Genomic DNA, 14,255 nt, shown 5'->3' with positions numbered 1-14,255 from the left:
TTGGTCCAGCTTCAAGCTGCACATAATTTACATGACATTTGAATGCAAATGGAAAGTACTGGCATCTCATTGACCTTCTCTGATCATCATATACTAGTTTTGACTGCAATTTCGGAATGGTGGCATAATGGTTTGTACCTGTTTAGTTGTAGCACTAGAGTTCCAGGTTCAGTATCTCACCTGGACACTATCTGTATGGAGTTTTGTTCATTCTTTCTATGCCGTTTGGAAATGACCCAAACAAATGCACTTCCTGTATATTGTTATTGGTCCAATTCCAAGCAGCATACAATTAGCATTACACCTCCATGATTGGTGGAATTATTTGACTCTCTACCGAAAAGCATGCAATTCTGGATTTCACGTCCAGACGGATTAGGTCTTTAATCGGCCTATTCCTTTGGGTTCTTGTCCTGCAAGTTGTCTGGGGCCCTCAGCTATGGTTGTGCTGTTAAAGTGACTCTGTAACAAAAATTACGTTGTTTTTTCTACCATGCTACAAGTTCCTAAACCTATTCTAATCTGTTCTGGCTCACTGCAGCACTTTGTACTATCAAGGTCTATGTAATAAATCAATGTATCTTTCCCCTGTCAGACTTGTCGGCCTGTGTCTGGAAGGCTGCCAACTCTTCCGTGCTGGTCTGTTCCTCTATGCACACTCCAGTGTGTGTGTTATTTACATAAGCCAGCAGCTTCTCTGCTATCTTATCAGTGATAGAAGAGAGCTGGATAAAAATCCTCCTCTGTTAGGCTGCGAAAGTAGCTGGCTGACACTTACTGAGGAATTACAAACACAGGCACAGGCAGAGCTGTCTGCAGGAAGCCTGTAATGTTCAGTGCATAAGAGAAGAAGGGGACAGAAGGTAAACACACAAATGATCTTTTGAGATTCAAAAGGAAAGCTGTATACAGCCTGCTTGTGTATGGATGTATTTTCTATGTGTGGACATATTGTACATCAATCTACTTCCTGTTTTAGTGGCCATTTTGTTTGTTTATAAATAGAGTGACCAGACGTCCCGGATTGCCCGGGACACGTCCCGGATTCGGGGTCCGCTGTCCCAGGCTTAATGAGGTCCCGGGAAACGTCCCGCTTTCAGCAGCGGGACGTCCCGGCCTCGGGACTCTGGCCACTCTCTCCTCAATGAACTGGCAGCGGCGTCTATAGACGCCGTGCCAGTTCATTGCCTGCAGCCCCGCTCCAGCCTCCTCTTCCGGTGTCTGTTTCCGACACCGGCAGGCGAGCAGGGCTACGGCAAGATGGCTGCCGAAGCCCTGTACTGGAGACCTATTTGTGTCTCTAGTACAGGGCTTCGGGCGCCATCTTGCCGTAGCCCTGTCAGCGCGGGAGAGAAGAGCAGGAGGAACAAGACGGTCCCGGGACGGAGCAGCGCGCCAGAGGCCGGACACTTCTGCCAGGTGAGTAAATCATTGCTTTCTTTTCCAGGTGAAATGTTTGCCCGCATTAGGTTTCTTTTCCAGGTGAAATGTTTGCCCGCATTAGGTTTCTTTTCCAGGTGAAATGTTTGCCCGCATTAGGTTTCTTTTCCAGGCCAAATGTTTGCCCGCATTGTTTCTTTTCTAGCGAAATGTTTGCCCGCATTGCGTTTCTTTTCTAGCTAAATGTTTGCCCGCATTGTTTCTTTTCTAGCGAAATGTTTGCCCGCATTGTTTCTTTTCTAGCGAAATGTTTGCCCGCAGTGCGTTTCTTTTCTGGTGAAATGTTTGCCCGCACTGTTTCTTTTCTAGCGAAATGTTTGCCCGCAGTGCGTTTCTTTTCTGGTGAAATGTTTGCCCGCATTGTTTCTTTTCTAGCGAAATGTTTGCCCGCAGTGCGTTTCTTTTCTGGTGAATTGTTTGCCCGCATTGCGTTTATTTTATACCGACATGTTGCCCGCATTGCGTTTATTTTGTACTGACATGTTGCCCGCATTGTGGTTATTTTGTGCTGACATGTTGCCTATTGCGTTTATTTTCTGGTGTCCGGGGTAACTGTTACTACATTTATTATTTAATGGTCATAGATGGCTATGTTTGCTGCTTTGTGGTTATGGTATACTATTAGCATCACACAGTTTCTGCACACCCATGATGCAAAGTCTCGTTTGTCCACATCATGGCGTAAACACTGCTTTCTTATGCCTCGCTGTTACATCATTACGTTAGCTCCGCCCATAAAATGTCATGGCCACGCCCATTTTTCGGCGCGGCAACCCCCCCCCAGTCTTCGCCGCTGCGCGCTCAGTCCTCCCCACTTTTCGACACGGCGCGCACGCGCGCTGCCCCCCTCCCCGTCCCAGGTTGGACCCACAAAAATATGGTCACTCTATTATAAACAAACTTTTTAAAACTGTTTTTGACTACTTTTAATGTGGCGGGGAGCGGCGAAATTGTGACAAAGGGTAATAGGAGATGTCCCCTAACACACTGGTAAGTTTACTTTTGTGCGATTTTAACAATACAGATTCTCTTTAAGGCTGCAGCTATGGTTAAAACATAGGAACAGAAATGTTGTATTGACAGTGAACAGGATAATTTACAAGCTTGGCATTGAGTTGATGGTCTTGTCTTCCTTCTGTCACAGTTATTGGTCGTGGAACGCGCCGGCCGTCGGACCTTACACCTCACCGGTCTGGGCGGAATGGCTGTGTTTGCTCTCTTACTGACCATTGCACTTAGGTTCAAGGTAAGTAGTCAACTTTTAATATTTTATCATATCCAGGGTCTCTTGCTATTCTAGATAATGTATCATTCTCCATATTCAACCCACCATATGTCCAACTTAACCAAGACCAGTCAGTGGCTTTTTGCTGAAATGTCACAGAAAATATGGATTATAAAGATAGATAGATAGGATAGATAGGATAGATAGGATAGATAGGATAGATAGGATAGATAGGATAGATAGGATAGATAGGATAGATAGGATAGATAGGATAGATAGGATAGATAGGATAGATAGGATAGATTTCATGGCTGAGTCTTACCATATGAGATTTCCCAGGAATAGAGATTTTGAACCACAAGTCCATGTATTTCTCTGGCCAATTTAAAGGACAATGTATACAATCTCTGAGATAATTTTAGCAGCTGGAGTTTGACAAAACTTCACAAAAAAAGTCAACTTCTTCAAAAAGCCACAAACTGGTATGTGGGTTTCCTGTAACTTATCTTATACTTACTCAATCTCCTTCCTGAAACTACTTTCTTGTACACGTTATGGGTCTGTCATCAGTGTCTCAAGTGTTCTTGAATGCATTTACGTGGTTTAGCTAAATAAATTGATCTTCATCCATCTTATCATGTTGCAATCTCTGCAGGACGTAGCCCGTGCGTGGAGTTATGTCAGCATTGTGGCCATCTATCTGTTTGTGGCTCTGTTTGAGATTGGCCCCGGACCCATTCCCTGGTTCATCGTGGCTGAACTCTTCAGTCAGGGACCTCGACCGGCAGCCATGGCCGTATCTGGATGCTCGAACTGGACGGCCAACTTCCTTGTTGGGATGCTGTTCCCCTATGCAGCAGTAAGTAGAAATAGGATAGCCTAATAATTCAGTTGGGGCAGGAGAGTCAGTTAGACACTTTTCCGTGTGCTTCTGGTCCAACAGTCCTTAGCAGACAGGCATGGCAAGATAGTAGCTGCTCATCTGAAGCATGGCTAGAGATACACACCTCAGCTTTTGTCTACTAAAGTTTATATCACAAGGAAGGAGGGCTGAACATAAGCTAAGGGCTATATGTAGTAAAGTTGCCAGTAGATGGCGCTAGCTAACCACATTTTAATGTAATCCAAAATTGCAACTCTCATTCAATATGCATAAAAGAAGGAAGGGCTCGCTGCAGTACCAACTATGAGTTCTTTGTTTCAGTGTGTGCAGAGGCTTACATAGACAGTGCAAAGTAAACCAGGAGTAACACTCCCGCAGAAAGATGGGAGGTATGGGGTACAAATAAAGGAGGTCAACTTACCTGGGGCTTCTACTGGCCCCCTGCAGACATCCTGTGCCTCAGGGCTTTCTGAGCAGGAGTGAACAGCCAGGGTCGTGCAGGCGCAGTGGCCGGCCACATTAAAGTAGCCGAAAATGGAAGAGAGCCGCGGCAGAGGACCAGAGAATCAGTATGTCCTGGCTCTTGCACAGGACGTTTGCAGAGGGCTGATAGAAGCCCCAGGTTAGTTAAAAAAAAATTGAAAAAAAAGTTTAAGTGCTTACAGTTGTCCTTTAAATTTCACAACCCAGCCATTCTCTGAAGCAGGGGTGTCAACTCAATCACATAAGGGGCCAAAATGTAAAACATCGTCTAAGTGGCAAGCCAATTTGCTTATTAAGATTTAACATTTATTGAACTGTCCCAAATAAAGTGGCATAACTAGAGTGCCCGTGGGGGCTGCCCGGATCCCCACTCCTCCCCTTCTGCAGATTAGTGTAGTGAAGCAGTTTAATATTTACCTGCCCCAGTGCTGCTTTGGGTCTCCTCTAATCTTCCTGATAAACGCATGCTCTATGCTGCTGCATTCCCTCTGGCTCTGAATGCATGTCACGTGATTGGGAGTTGGAGGGAAGTACAGAGCGTGCAGCAGCCAGGAAGAACAGAAGAGATGTAACGTTTTGCTGGAGCAGGTAAACATTACACTGCTCTGCTGCACTACTCTGCTATGTGGGGGGAGGGTGTCAGGTGGAAAGGTATGTAGGTGTGCGTTTTATCAATCAAACGGGGGATTAAGATCCAATAGGGGGAATTCAATCCAAGAAGGGGGCCACATGCTACTTTTGCAGGGGGGGGGGGGGGGGGGGGGGGGCAGGATAGTTGCTGTGCTCCTGCTCAAAGAGTCATTGGCAAATAATAACACATGCAGTGCATTAATATGCGCTATGGAGTTATATTATACAGTAGCACAACGTGCTCAATGTGAATAAGGCCTATGAAGAAGTGACTTACATTTATGGATAAATTCGTAACGTTCATAAAGGATGTTGCGAGTTTACTAATTCACTGATCTCAGTAATCCTTCCTATGCACTGATAAGACCCAGGAGAGGGCTGGATCACTTATGCTCTTCAGCAAGGCTAAGTTCAGTAACTTCGAGCCAACAAATCTATGTTCCTTTCCCTTTCTCACACTAATGGACTCACTTTCTCTAAACAGGAAGGATGTGGTCCTTACGTCTTCCTCATCTTCCTGGTATTCCTGATTATATTCTTCATCTTCACATTCTTCAAAGTCCCTGAGACTCGTGGACGGACATTTGATGACATCGCCAGAGACTTCCAGGGCACCAGAGGTTTGGCGACCAATAACCGCAGCAGCAGTGTGGAATTAACGGGAGTAAAAGTACCTCCAGAGCAGATGGAGTAAGAAAGGGCTGATGGACTCTTGCCTTTTATCTATTGTAAATAATGGTATAGAATATCTCCTGAAGATGACTTCAGCATGGACTGAAAGTTCCAGGAAGGACACAATATTTGGCAGTTTTCTGCATCAATGAAATGACCAGTCTGGAATCAGGGTTGAGAAGAACCTTCCTCTTGGGTGTCACTGTTCACTTTGTCCACTCTGATAGACAATGGACCCAAACTGAGAACTTTAAAAAGTCTCTTGTTGAAAATTGAGGCTTTACACAGCTTTGAAAAACATGCGATCTTCTTTAAGAAGCCACGGCTATGTTTGATAACTACATTGGATTTCATGTACAGCTTCTTGACTTTGTGAAAAAAACAACAAATCTGGCTTTGCCTGAAAATTGCCACTGTTACGTATTTTTTTTAATACTTTGATTAGTTTTCAAAATTTTTTACAAGTATAACAAGCTTTTTCTGCCTAGGGAGTAAAATTAATTTTAAGTTCCCTGCTCAATTATATATGGTACAATAACAACAAATCCTTCCCCAAACAAAGATTAAGGTTCCAGGGAAAGTTGGTGCTTCCCACACACCCTAGATATGGCCAATAGTTTTATAAGTGCGAGAGAGCACTTGATTTGCTCATGAAGTCCATAGGAAATAACCAGAGAATGCCGGCAACCCCAGTGTAATATTTAACTGTTGCAGATAAAGGCCGACGTTTCAGCATTCACATGACTATTCATCAGGGCATAACAGGTCTATCCAACAATATCACTCAGGAAAAAGTCCATGCAGCTGGGCATATACTCACTAACAAGCGATGTGTACTCTCAGGCTGCTGCTACATACTCCTTTAACCCTTTAGTGGCCAATTAATTTAGAGGCTTGCACGTGCTCCGTGCCAATTTATTTTAGCACTTTTTTTTTTAATTTCTTATTTGTTACATTTCCTTGCTTCTAATTAGTACTGCTGTAATATGTATTTATGGTCACTTGTCACTAGGGGGCAGTGTGAGACAATAACAGAGGACTTCTGCTTTCAGTTTCTATATTTTCTGCTAGTAGATAGAGATCAAAGCATTCCAAGATAATTACAGTAAGACGAATTCTGACGACTGAGGTCAACAGCAGTGCACTTATCTCAAATTAGATAACTCTACTGAAGCTGCTAATGGGTTAATATTTGCATGAACAGAAGGTGGACCATAGCCTCAGATGCCACCAAGTACAGTAGAGAAGTCCTGGTATCAGATACCGTCATGTAGCAACATAGTGGATTTCAAGGGTAGCGGTCTTGGGGGAAACTGAGCTTCAACCAGGTCTGGAGGAACTACTTCAGCATTGCTCTGCAGAGTATCTGCCAAGAGATGAATTCTCATAATGTTATAATGTCACTTGCATAAGCAATATTATATTGCCAAAGATTTCATCCTCTAATATCTATAAATAAACTATAGAAGGATGAGTGTTTAACTGCTGCTAAATAATGTTTCTCCATTCTACTATAAGTAATTATAGGGGCCTGGAAAGGGGTATGAACTCTACAGAGTGAGGTAGTCAACAGCAACCAATCAGATTTCATCTGTCTCTAATCTGACAGCTGTAAAGAGCAATGTGATTGGTTGTTACACAGTTAATTCACCTTACACGTTACTGAACCAAGGAAGGTCCAAAGAAGGTGGCCTAAATTTTAGCCAACCGCCCGCAGTGGTGTAGCAATAGGGATTGCAGAAGTAGCGACCGCATCGGGGCCCTTCCTCAACCAAAGTATTAGCTGTTTATTGGTCCTGTGGTGGTAATAATCACTTCTAAAGATACTTTGAATAGTGGAAATCATTAGAAAAATGTTCCCCATCCCCTTCTTGCACCTCTGACACTGTGGATGACCTTGGCAGGTTTTGTTGCACCTTATCAAGTGCTACATATAGAGTGCTTGGAGTGGCCCCATGTAAAACTCGCACCGGGGCCCATAGCTCCATAGCTACGCTACGGCCAACCGGGAATCCCTTTCAAGATGCTTCTTATTATCATAGGCAGTGTGCAATAACAGTCCGAAGAAACCGGGTACCCATCACAATTCATAGTTAGGACTACTGCAATCTGGTTGCTATGGAAAGCAAAACAATGGTGTTCCTCACCAACCTTATTCCACAGACTTGTGAGCGCAGGAAGCCTGTTATACCTAAAGGGATTTTTTCACTGTATTTATTGCAGGTTTTAAGTTAAATATATATTTTTCTATTTGTGAGATTACAAAAAGGTCTCAATAAATTCCATTGTTATGTGATTCTGATGTATACTATTGAATCGTGTCCCAATCATTATTTAAGCCGTTGACACTAGAAGAATGAAGAGCAGATCCGGGACAAGGTCCTCCAGCACCCAAGGCTGATACGTCAAAGTGCGCCCCCCCCATCCCTCCCACCCCAGCCATCACACAGTGATTGCTATTAGACTAGGAGACATCCCAGGGCCCCCAACACCTTAATCTCTAGTTATCTGGCTTGCAGTTACTGCCATGTATCCCCTTTTCTTATTTCTCTCTGATTCAAACACAATAGGGGAATGATAGCTGAGTGAGCTGTGCGCCCCCTGCTACACTGCGCCCTGAGGCTGGAGCCTCTCTCGCCTCTGCAAGGCCCTGATGAAGAGTACCTGTCACAGCTTCTTTTCTGACATTTTATCCACAATTCCATAAGACCAGTTGCACACCTGAGGTTTGTGGTGTGATGTGGTGCGAACAGAAATAAGCCTTCATATGACCCTGCACAACTGTGTGGCTACAGGGTCATATGCGTAGGCCCGCCCCCGGCTAATGACATACTCCCTGCTAGGCAGGAAAGACACCACTGGGATTGCCGTTGGTCCGTGCATATTTGCCACATCGCACTGCGCACTTGACTTGCATTGCTGCATAATCTATGTTGGAGGCACGGCTTATGCTGTAACATGCTGCAGACTTTGCATCGGGATTGCATCGATTTAGCTACTTCCAGCGCACCGCATCACTGAATTGTGCAAGTCTCCATAGACTTACATGGCCGATGTGGTGGGGGAAGCGTAACGCAGGGAAATACAGCACACATGGGACCTAAGTGTTTTTTTTATAATTCCTTTTTTCTCACTTAAAAGGGGTTCTGTGGATTATTAAAACAACAAAAACTAACACTTACTTGGGGCTTTCTATCGGCCCCCTGCAGCTGTCATGTCCCGTGCCGTCCTCCTACGATCCTCCATTCCTTGCCTCTAGTCCCCTTAACCGTCTGACGCAACTGCGGCTGTGCGGCCATGGCTGTGCATGTGCTCACTCCTGCTGCGTCTCCGGGAGCTTACTGCACAGGTGCAGTACGAGATAACTTTGTACTGTGCCTGCGCAGTATGCTCCCAGAGATGCAAGCGGGAGCAAGCATTATTCGTCTAATTATACGAATATTTAACCAGTGCTGGTGGCAGGGAATGGAGGATCGTAGGAGGATTGCGCAGGACATTACAGCTGCAGGGGGCTGATAGAAGCCCCAGGTAAGTGTCAGGTTTTTTTTTTTTTTCTTTTAATAATCCACAGAACCCCTTTATACCCCTGTATGCCTGGCCTCTCACCAATTTAATTCAAGTAGATGAGCTGCTTTATTTTCTATACGGAGCTCCCCAGAAAATGTCCGCACTGAAAATCGGTCCTCGGGTCAAAAAAAAGGTTAGGGACCCGGATTTATGAAACTACTTTCACATTGGGGTGTTGTATGCCCTGGAAAAACAGGATCACTATGCACTGGAGGGGGAAGTTTCATTGTAAGTTATACTTATGGTGGGATGCATACAGTACACTAACCAGGCTTGGGCATTGGGGTGTAACTAGTGGCAGATAGTGCACTGGCTAAAGGACAACTGAAGCGAGAGGTATGTGGCGGCTGCCATCAGGAATGGGCACTCGAATTCGTAATTAAAATGAGCTGTAATTGCTGCAGCTGTGTGGCTGGATGGTAAGGTGTTATTTACCCATAATCCCGCCTGCGCTCCAAATAGCTTGCACGCATCCAATTGGACGTGTTGCAGGGCGTGCTGTCCACCCAATCAGGTTAGCGGAATTTCCCAGAGACATTTCCTGTTGGATCCTCTAAAGTAGACTAGTGCTAAACGGAAGCAGGAAATTTGGTCGCCCACTACTAGGCACTGCCATAAGCGCCCAAATTATCACTCAATGCTGCAATTTCAACAGGCGCCTATAGCCGCATCCAGAAATTTTTTTTTTGCAGAAGGGGGGGTGCGACGATTGGTGGCGGGGAGGGGGTTATGGTAAGGCATGCGGGGAGAGGGTGGTAGTTAGGCACCAGGTAGGGTTTTGTGCAGGGAAGACAGTTAGGCCCTGTTCAAACTATGCACGTTCTTAGCCGTTTTTTCCAGAACGCGTACGGGCAGACTTTGCGCATAGAAATGGCTACTAATGTTTTCTAATGGCCTCGTTCACATGTATGCGATGCATACATTTCTCATCCCCATTGCTGCACGCAGTTCTGTGCGTCACGCACAGAAATGGACGCACTGAAAGTCTATGGACGCGTATCAAAATCGTGTACTATTGCATTTTTTGCGAACATTTCCCTCTGCATTTCCCATAATTCTTTTCTGTTTCCGGTGTGAAAACGCAATACAAAACGCCTTCGAAACGCAAGAAAAACGCATATAAATGAATGCGTTTTTCAACATGCGTTTTCTTTGCATCTCTATGCGTTCTGCATACGCGCATAGTCTGAACAGGGCCTAAGGGTTAGGCATCAGGTGGGGAGGGGGGGTGTGCGTGCGTTAGGAGTCAGGAGAAGGAGGGGGTTATGTAAGAGTAGGGTTAGGTTTAGTTAAATCTCGGCTGTAACTAAACCTAACCCTACTTTATATATGCATTTAATACCAATATTTTACAATTAGCTGATGTAAAAATTAAGAATAATCCTGGTGCCATAATATATTGTATACTTTATCACTGACGCGAACCCACTATCACAAACATTTCAATGCCATGTTTCAGTTCATAAAATGATTCTCAAAGTTCCAAGCTAATAATGATAAAGACCCAGACATCCTGGGCTTACCCCACTCCAACACTATGTCCAGTCTTACGAGCTGTACAGTCACTGGCATTCTCCACTGCACAGTACTCCCAATAATACCATCCCTTATCATAAAATATAGTTGTTGAAGTCTCCAAACATCCAGCTCTTCCTACTTCCTGTCACATGACTCCTCTTACAGGTCTCATCACATGACTTCTCTTTTAGGCCTGATCACATGACTTCTCTTTTAGGCCTGATCACATGACTCCTCTTCAACCATTCAAGCCTCTCAAGGTGCTAAGGCAGGCTCTGTCAGTATATAGGAAGTAGAGATTGTCAATGAGAAGCAAATAATTTTGAGTTGATGCAGGATTATCCAAATTTTGTATGCACATTTATGTAGCTTGAAAATGGACCAATTGAATTGTACCTCAGCAGGATTTGATTGGTCCATGTTCATGCTGCATACATTTGCATAAAAAATTTGCATATTGCTGCACCAACTTGAAATGATTTGCATCTCATTGACCATCCCTTCTAGAAAGTCCCCCATGTAAGGGCTTGTTCACACAACAAGAGCGTTTCTAAGCGCTTTGTGATTTTAAAAGTTCTTGCTAATGTTAGCCTATGTGTGTTCACACTGGAGCAATGTAATTTTGTAAAAATCTTCCATAGCATTGCATTAGCAAGAGCTTTAAAAATTCCTAGCACTTAAAGGACTTATGAGGCGAATTGCTTAAAAAAAGTTATGTACCTCATTGCTAAAGCAGACCTCAGGGCAGACGAACAGCACCTTCCTTTTCACTATCAGGTGCTTTATCAGCCTAATCCAGGTTTCATTGTAGCTCCCGACCCTCCACAGGGTCGCCTTAGCAGAATCGCCGCTTTAAAAATCTACCTCCTGCGCAGCTCGCACAGCCGTGGCTGCGCAGGATTACAGCCCCGCTCGTGTCCGCCCTCACTCCGTGCGCTCTATTATACGTCATGTGGGCGGCTCCACATGACCACCCACATGACTAACTACACTGCCAGCCAGCCGCGCCCCCTCAGCAGAGAATACAAGCGCTGAGCGAGTGAGTACCTGCTCGCTCAGTGCTTGTATTCTCTGCTGAGGGGGTGCGGCTGGCTGGCAGTGTAGTTCGTCATGTGGGTGGTCATGTGGAGCCGCACACATGACGTATAATAGAGCGCACGGAGTGAGGGCGGACACGAGCGGGGCTGTAATCCTGCGCAGCCACGGCTGTGCGAGCTGCGCAGGAGGTAGATTTTTAAAGCGGCGCTTCTGCTAAGGCGACCCTGTGGAGGGTCGGGAGCTACAATGAAACCTGGATTAGGCTGATTAAGCACCTGATAGTGAAAAGGAAGGTGCTGTTCGTCTGCCCTGAGGTCTGCTTTAGCAATGAGGTACATAACTTTTTTTAAGCAATTCGCCTCGTAAGTCCTTTAAAAAGCTCTTGTAGTGTGAATCAGCCCTAAGGCTAGGAACACACTAGGCAGAATCACATATGCATTTTCCATAGCACATCGTGGAAAACGCATATGCAATTTTGCCTGGTGTGTTCCTACCCTAAGGATACTTCCAGACTATTTCCTCTTGAAGGGGAACTCTACTCTACCTACAAATAATCACGCTCACATGCAATTCTTGCAGAATTATGCGTCAAAGAGAGGGATAATTCTGAGGCCTGGAACCCACTACAAAACGCAATCGCTAATCGCAATCGCTAGCGATTTGTATGAGTGTTTTGTAAGCGATTTCATGAGAGTTTTCTGGCGATTTGGGTAGCTATTTTAAAAAGTGTAAGCGTTTTGCCAGTGATTGTGTAGCGATTAGCGTTTTTAATTCTGATCGGTCATTTGAATTAATTTTAATTTGTTGTTTATTTACTTTACATTGCGCTAACCGCTAACGCTAAACGCGAAAAATGCTGCATGTCCTGCGTTTTGCGATTTGGTAATCGCAATCGCTCTACTGGAATTTGGCCTATCCATTAACAATCGCTCTAGTGGGTTTGAGCCCTGAATCTTGATGGAATCCCTCTGGTTGTAATGTTTTCAACGGGTAAATGCACTCACCATCTTTTGTTTGGCTGGCAGTAAAACTTGGCCATGCAGAAAACCATGAGGCTGCATTTCCACTTGTGCGGTGCATGCGGGTGCGATTTTGCATGCGTTTTTTCCCGCGATTTCGCATGCGATTTCGCATAGGGTAGTAGGTGGGCGATTTTAACCATGTCACTGCCTGTGTAAATTACATTAGCTCCTATGCGAAATCGCATGCGAAATCGGGGGGAAAAACGCATGCCAAAACCGCATGCAATTTCCCTATTAGATTCGCTTAGCCGTGTGCGGGGAGCGAATTCTGACAGCTCTGCCGTGCAGATTTTCCCCGCACACAAAAACACTCTGCACAACGCACAGGTGGAAACAGGCCCATCCACTTGTATTGGCTGTGCGAATCCGCATGCGGATTCGCTATAGTGGAAATGAGCCCTTAGGCCTGGAACCCACTGAAAACAGCAAACGCAAAACGCTACCGCTAGAGTTTTGTCTGAGCGGTTTGGAAGCGGATTCATGCGCGTTTGCGGTCGTGTTTTGCAACAGTACTGTATTTTTTTGCTCAGCGGTTGCGTAGTGTTTTGCGTTTTTATCCTGATTGGTCCTGTGAATTATTTTTCATTTTGTTACAGTGTGCTGAACCGCAAAACGCTAGCAAAACCGCTCAGTTTAGGTTTTGCTGAGCGTTTCCGCTAGCGTTTCAATACTTTACATTGAAGCGCTAACGCTCCCAAAATGCTGCACGTCCTGCGTTTGCGTTTCTGGGAAACGCAAACGCTCCTGTGGAAGTTGCCCCATCCATTAACATTGGCCCAGCGTTTTGGCAAAGTTGCAACGCTGCCAAAAGCGCTCCTGTGGGTTCCAGCCCTTAGTGTTCTGCACTGTGCATGTCTGTGTGTGTTTTTGTATGCATTTGAGATTGCCTTTTGCATTATATCATTTGTATGTGCAGGGCCGGTTCTAGCTACAATGGGGCCTCCAATCATAGTTAACCCGAGGGCCCCTCAAAAGTCCAGACCTCTTCCCTTTTCTAAAGCAGCATTAGGAGCTGGGGATGGGCGGAAATGCCCTCTTCCAATTCTGCAGAATTTCCAACTTCCGCAAATGCCAATTTACGATTTTTTTGATTTCTGATTTTCTAGGAGTATTTTATTAGTCACATTTTTTGCATCTGAGAATGCAAAAAAACCCGGAAGAAACGGAAATCAGAAAACGGAAATTGGAAAAACAGAAACTGGAAACTCCATTTTCTGATTGGTCCAATACTTCCGAGTTCTGTGAGTTCCGCTTTCTGGTTTCTGAATTCCGATCGGATTGCTAATTCCCAATCGGAAATTTCAGTTCCGTGGAATCTGAATGAGCATCCCTATTCGGGGCCCCTTTGTTGATGCCAAATTGCCACTCAAATGTGTGAGATGCAAAACTGCAATTAAAGGACAACTGAAGTGAGAAGAAAACGGAGGCTGCCATATGTATTTACTTTTAAACAATACCAGTTGCCTGGCAGTAGGGATGATCAATGAGATGCACATTTTTCTGAAATTATGCAAGTTTTTATGCAAATGTATGCAGTTTGAAAACGGACCAATCAATTTAAACCCAGGTTTAAATTGATTGGTCCATTTTCAAGTTGCATATATTTGCATAAAATTTGCATAAATTTGCATTAGCTGGGGAAAAAAATTGCATATCTGATCATCCCTACCTGGCAGCCCTGCTGATCAGTTTCGCTGCAATAGTGTCTGAATCACACCAGAAACAAGCACACAGCTAATCTTGTCAGATCTGATGATAATGTCAGAAACACCTGATC

At 44.8% G+C, this 14,255-nt stretch overlaps 1 protein-coding gene across 1 annotated transcript in view; it reads left to right on the top strand.

Annotated features, from left to right (window-relative positions):
- The window catches only part of LOC137533900 (solute carrier family 2, facilitated glucose transporter member 3-like), a 31,735-nt gene extending 24,096 nt beyond the window's left edge, over window positions 1–7,639 (top strand). The window contains exons 8-10 of the mRNA XM_068255200.1: window positions 2,585–2,686; window positions 3,321–3,524; window positions 5,146–7,639. Coding sequence (XP_068111301.1) covers window positions 2,585–2,686; window positions 3,321–3,524; window positions 5,146–5,355 — 516 coding nt within the window. The 3' untranslated portion in view covers window positions 5,356–7,639. The remainder of the gene's footprint in view (window positions 1–2,584; window positions 2,687–3,320; window positions 3,525–5,145) is intronic.
- Window positions 7,640–14,255: the final 6,616 nt, after the last annotated feature.

The sequence above is a fragment of the Hyperolius riggenbachi genome, chromosome 10, assembly GCF_040937935.1.
Source record: "Hyperolius riggenbachi isolate aHypRig1 chromosome 10, aHypRig1.pri, whole genome shotgun sequence".
Taxonomy (NCBI): Eukaryota; Metazoa; Chordata; class Amphibia; order Anura; family Hyperoliidae; genus Hyperolius; species Hyperolius riggenbachi.
This window is presented reverse-complemented; position numbering and strand designations above follow the sequence as displayed.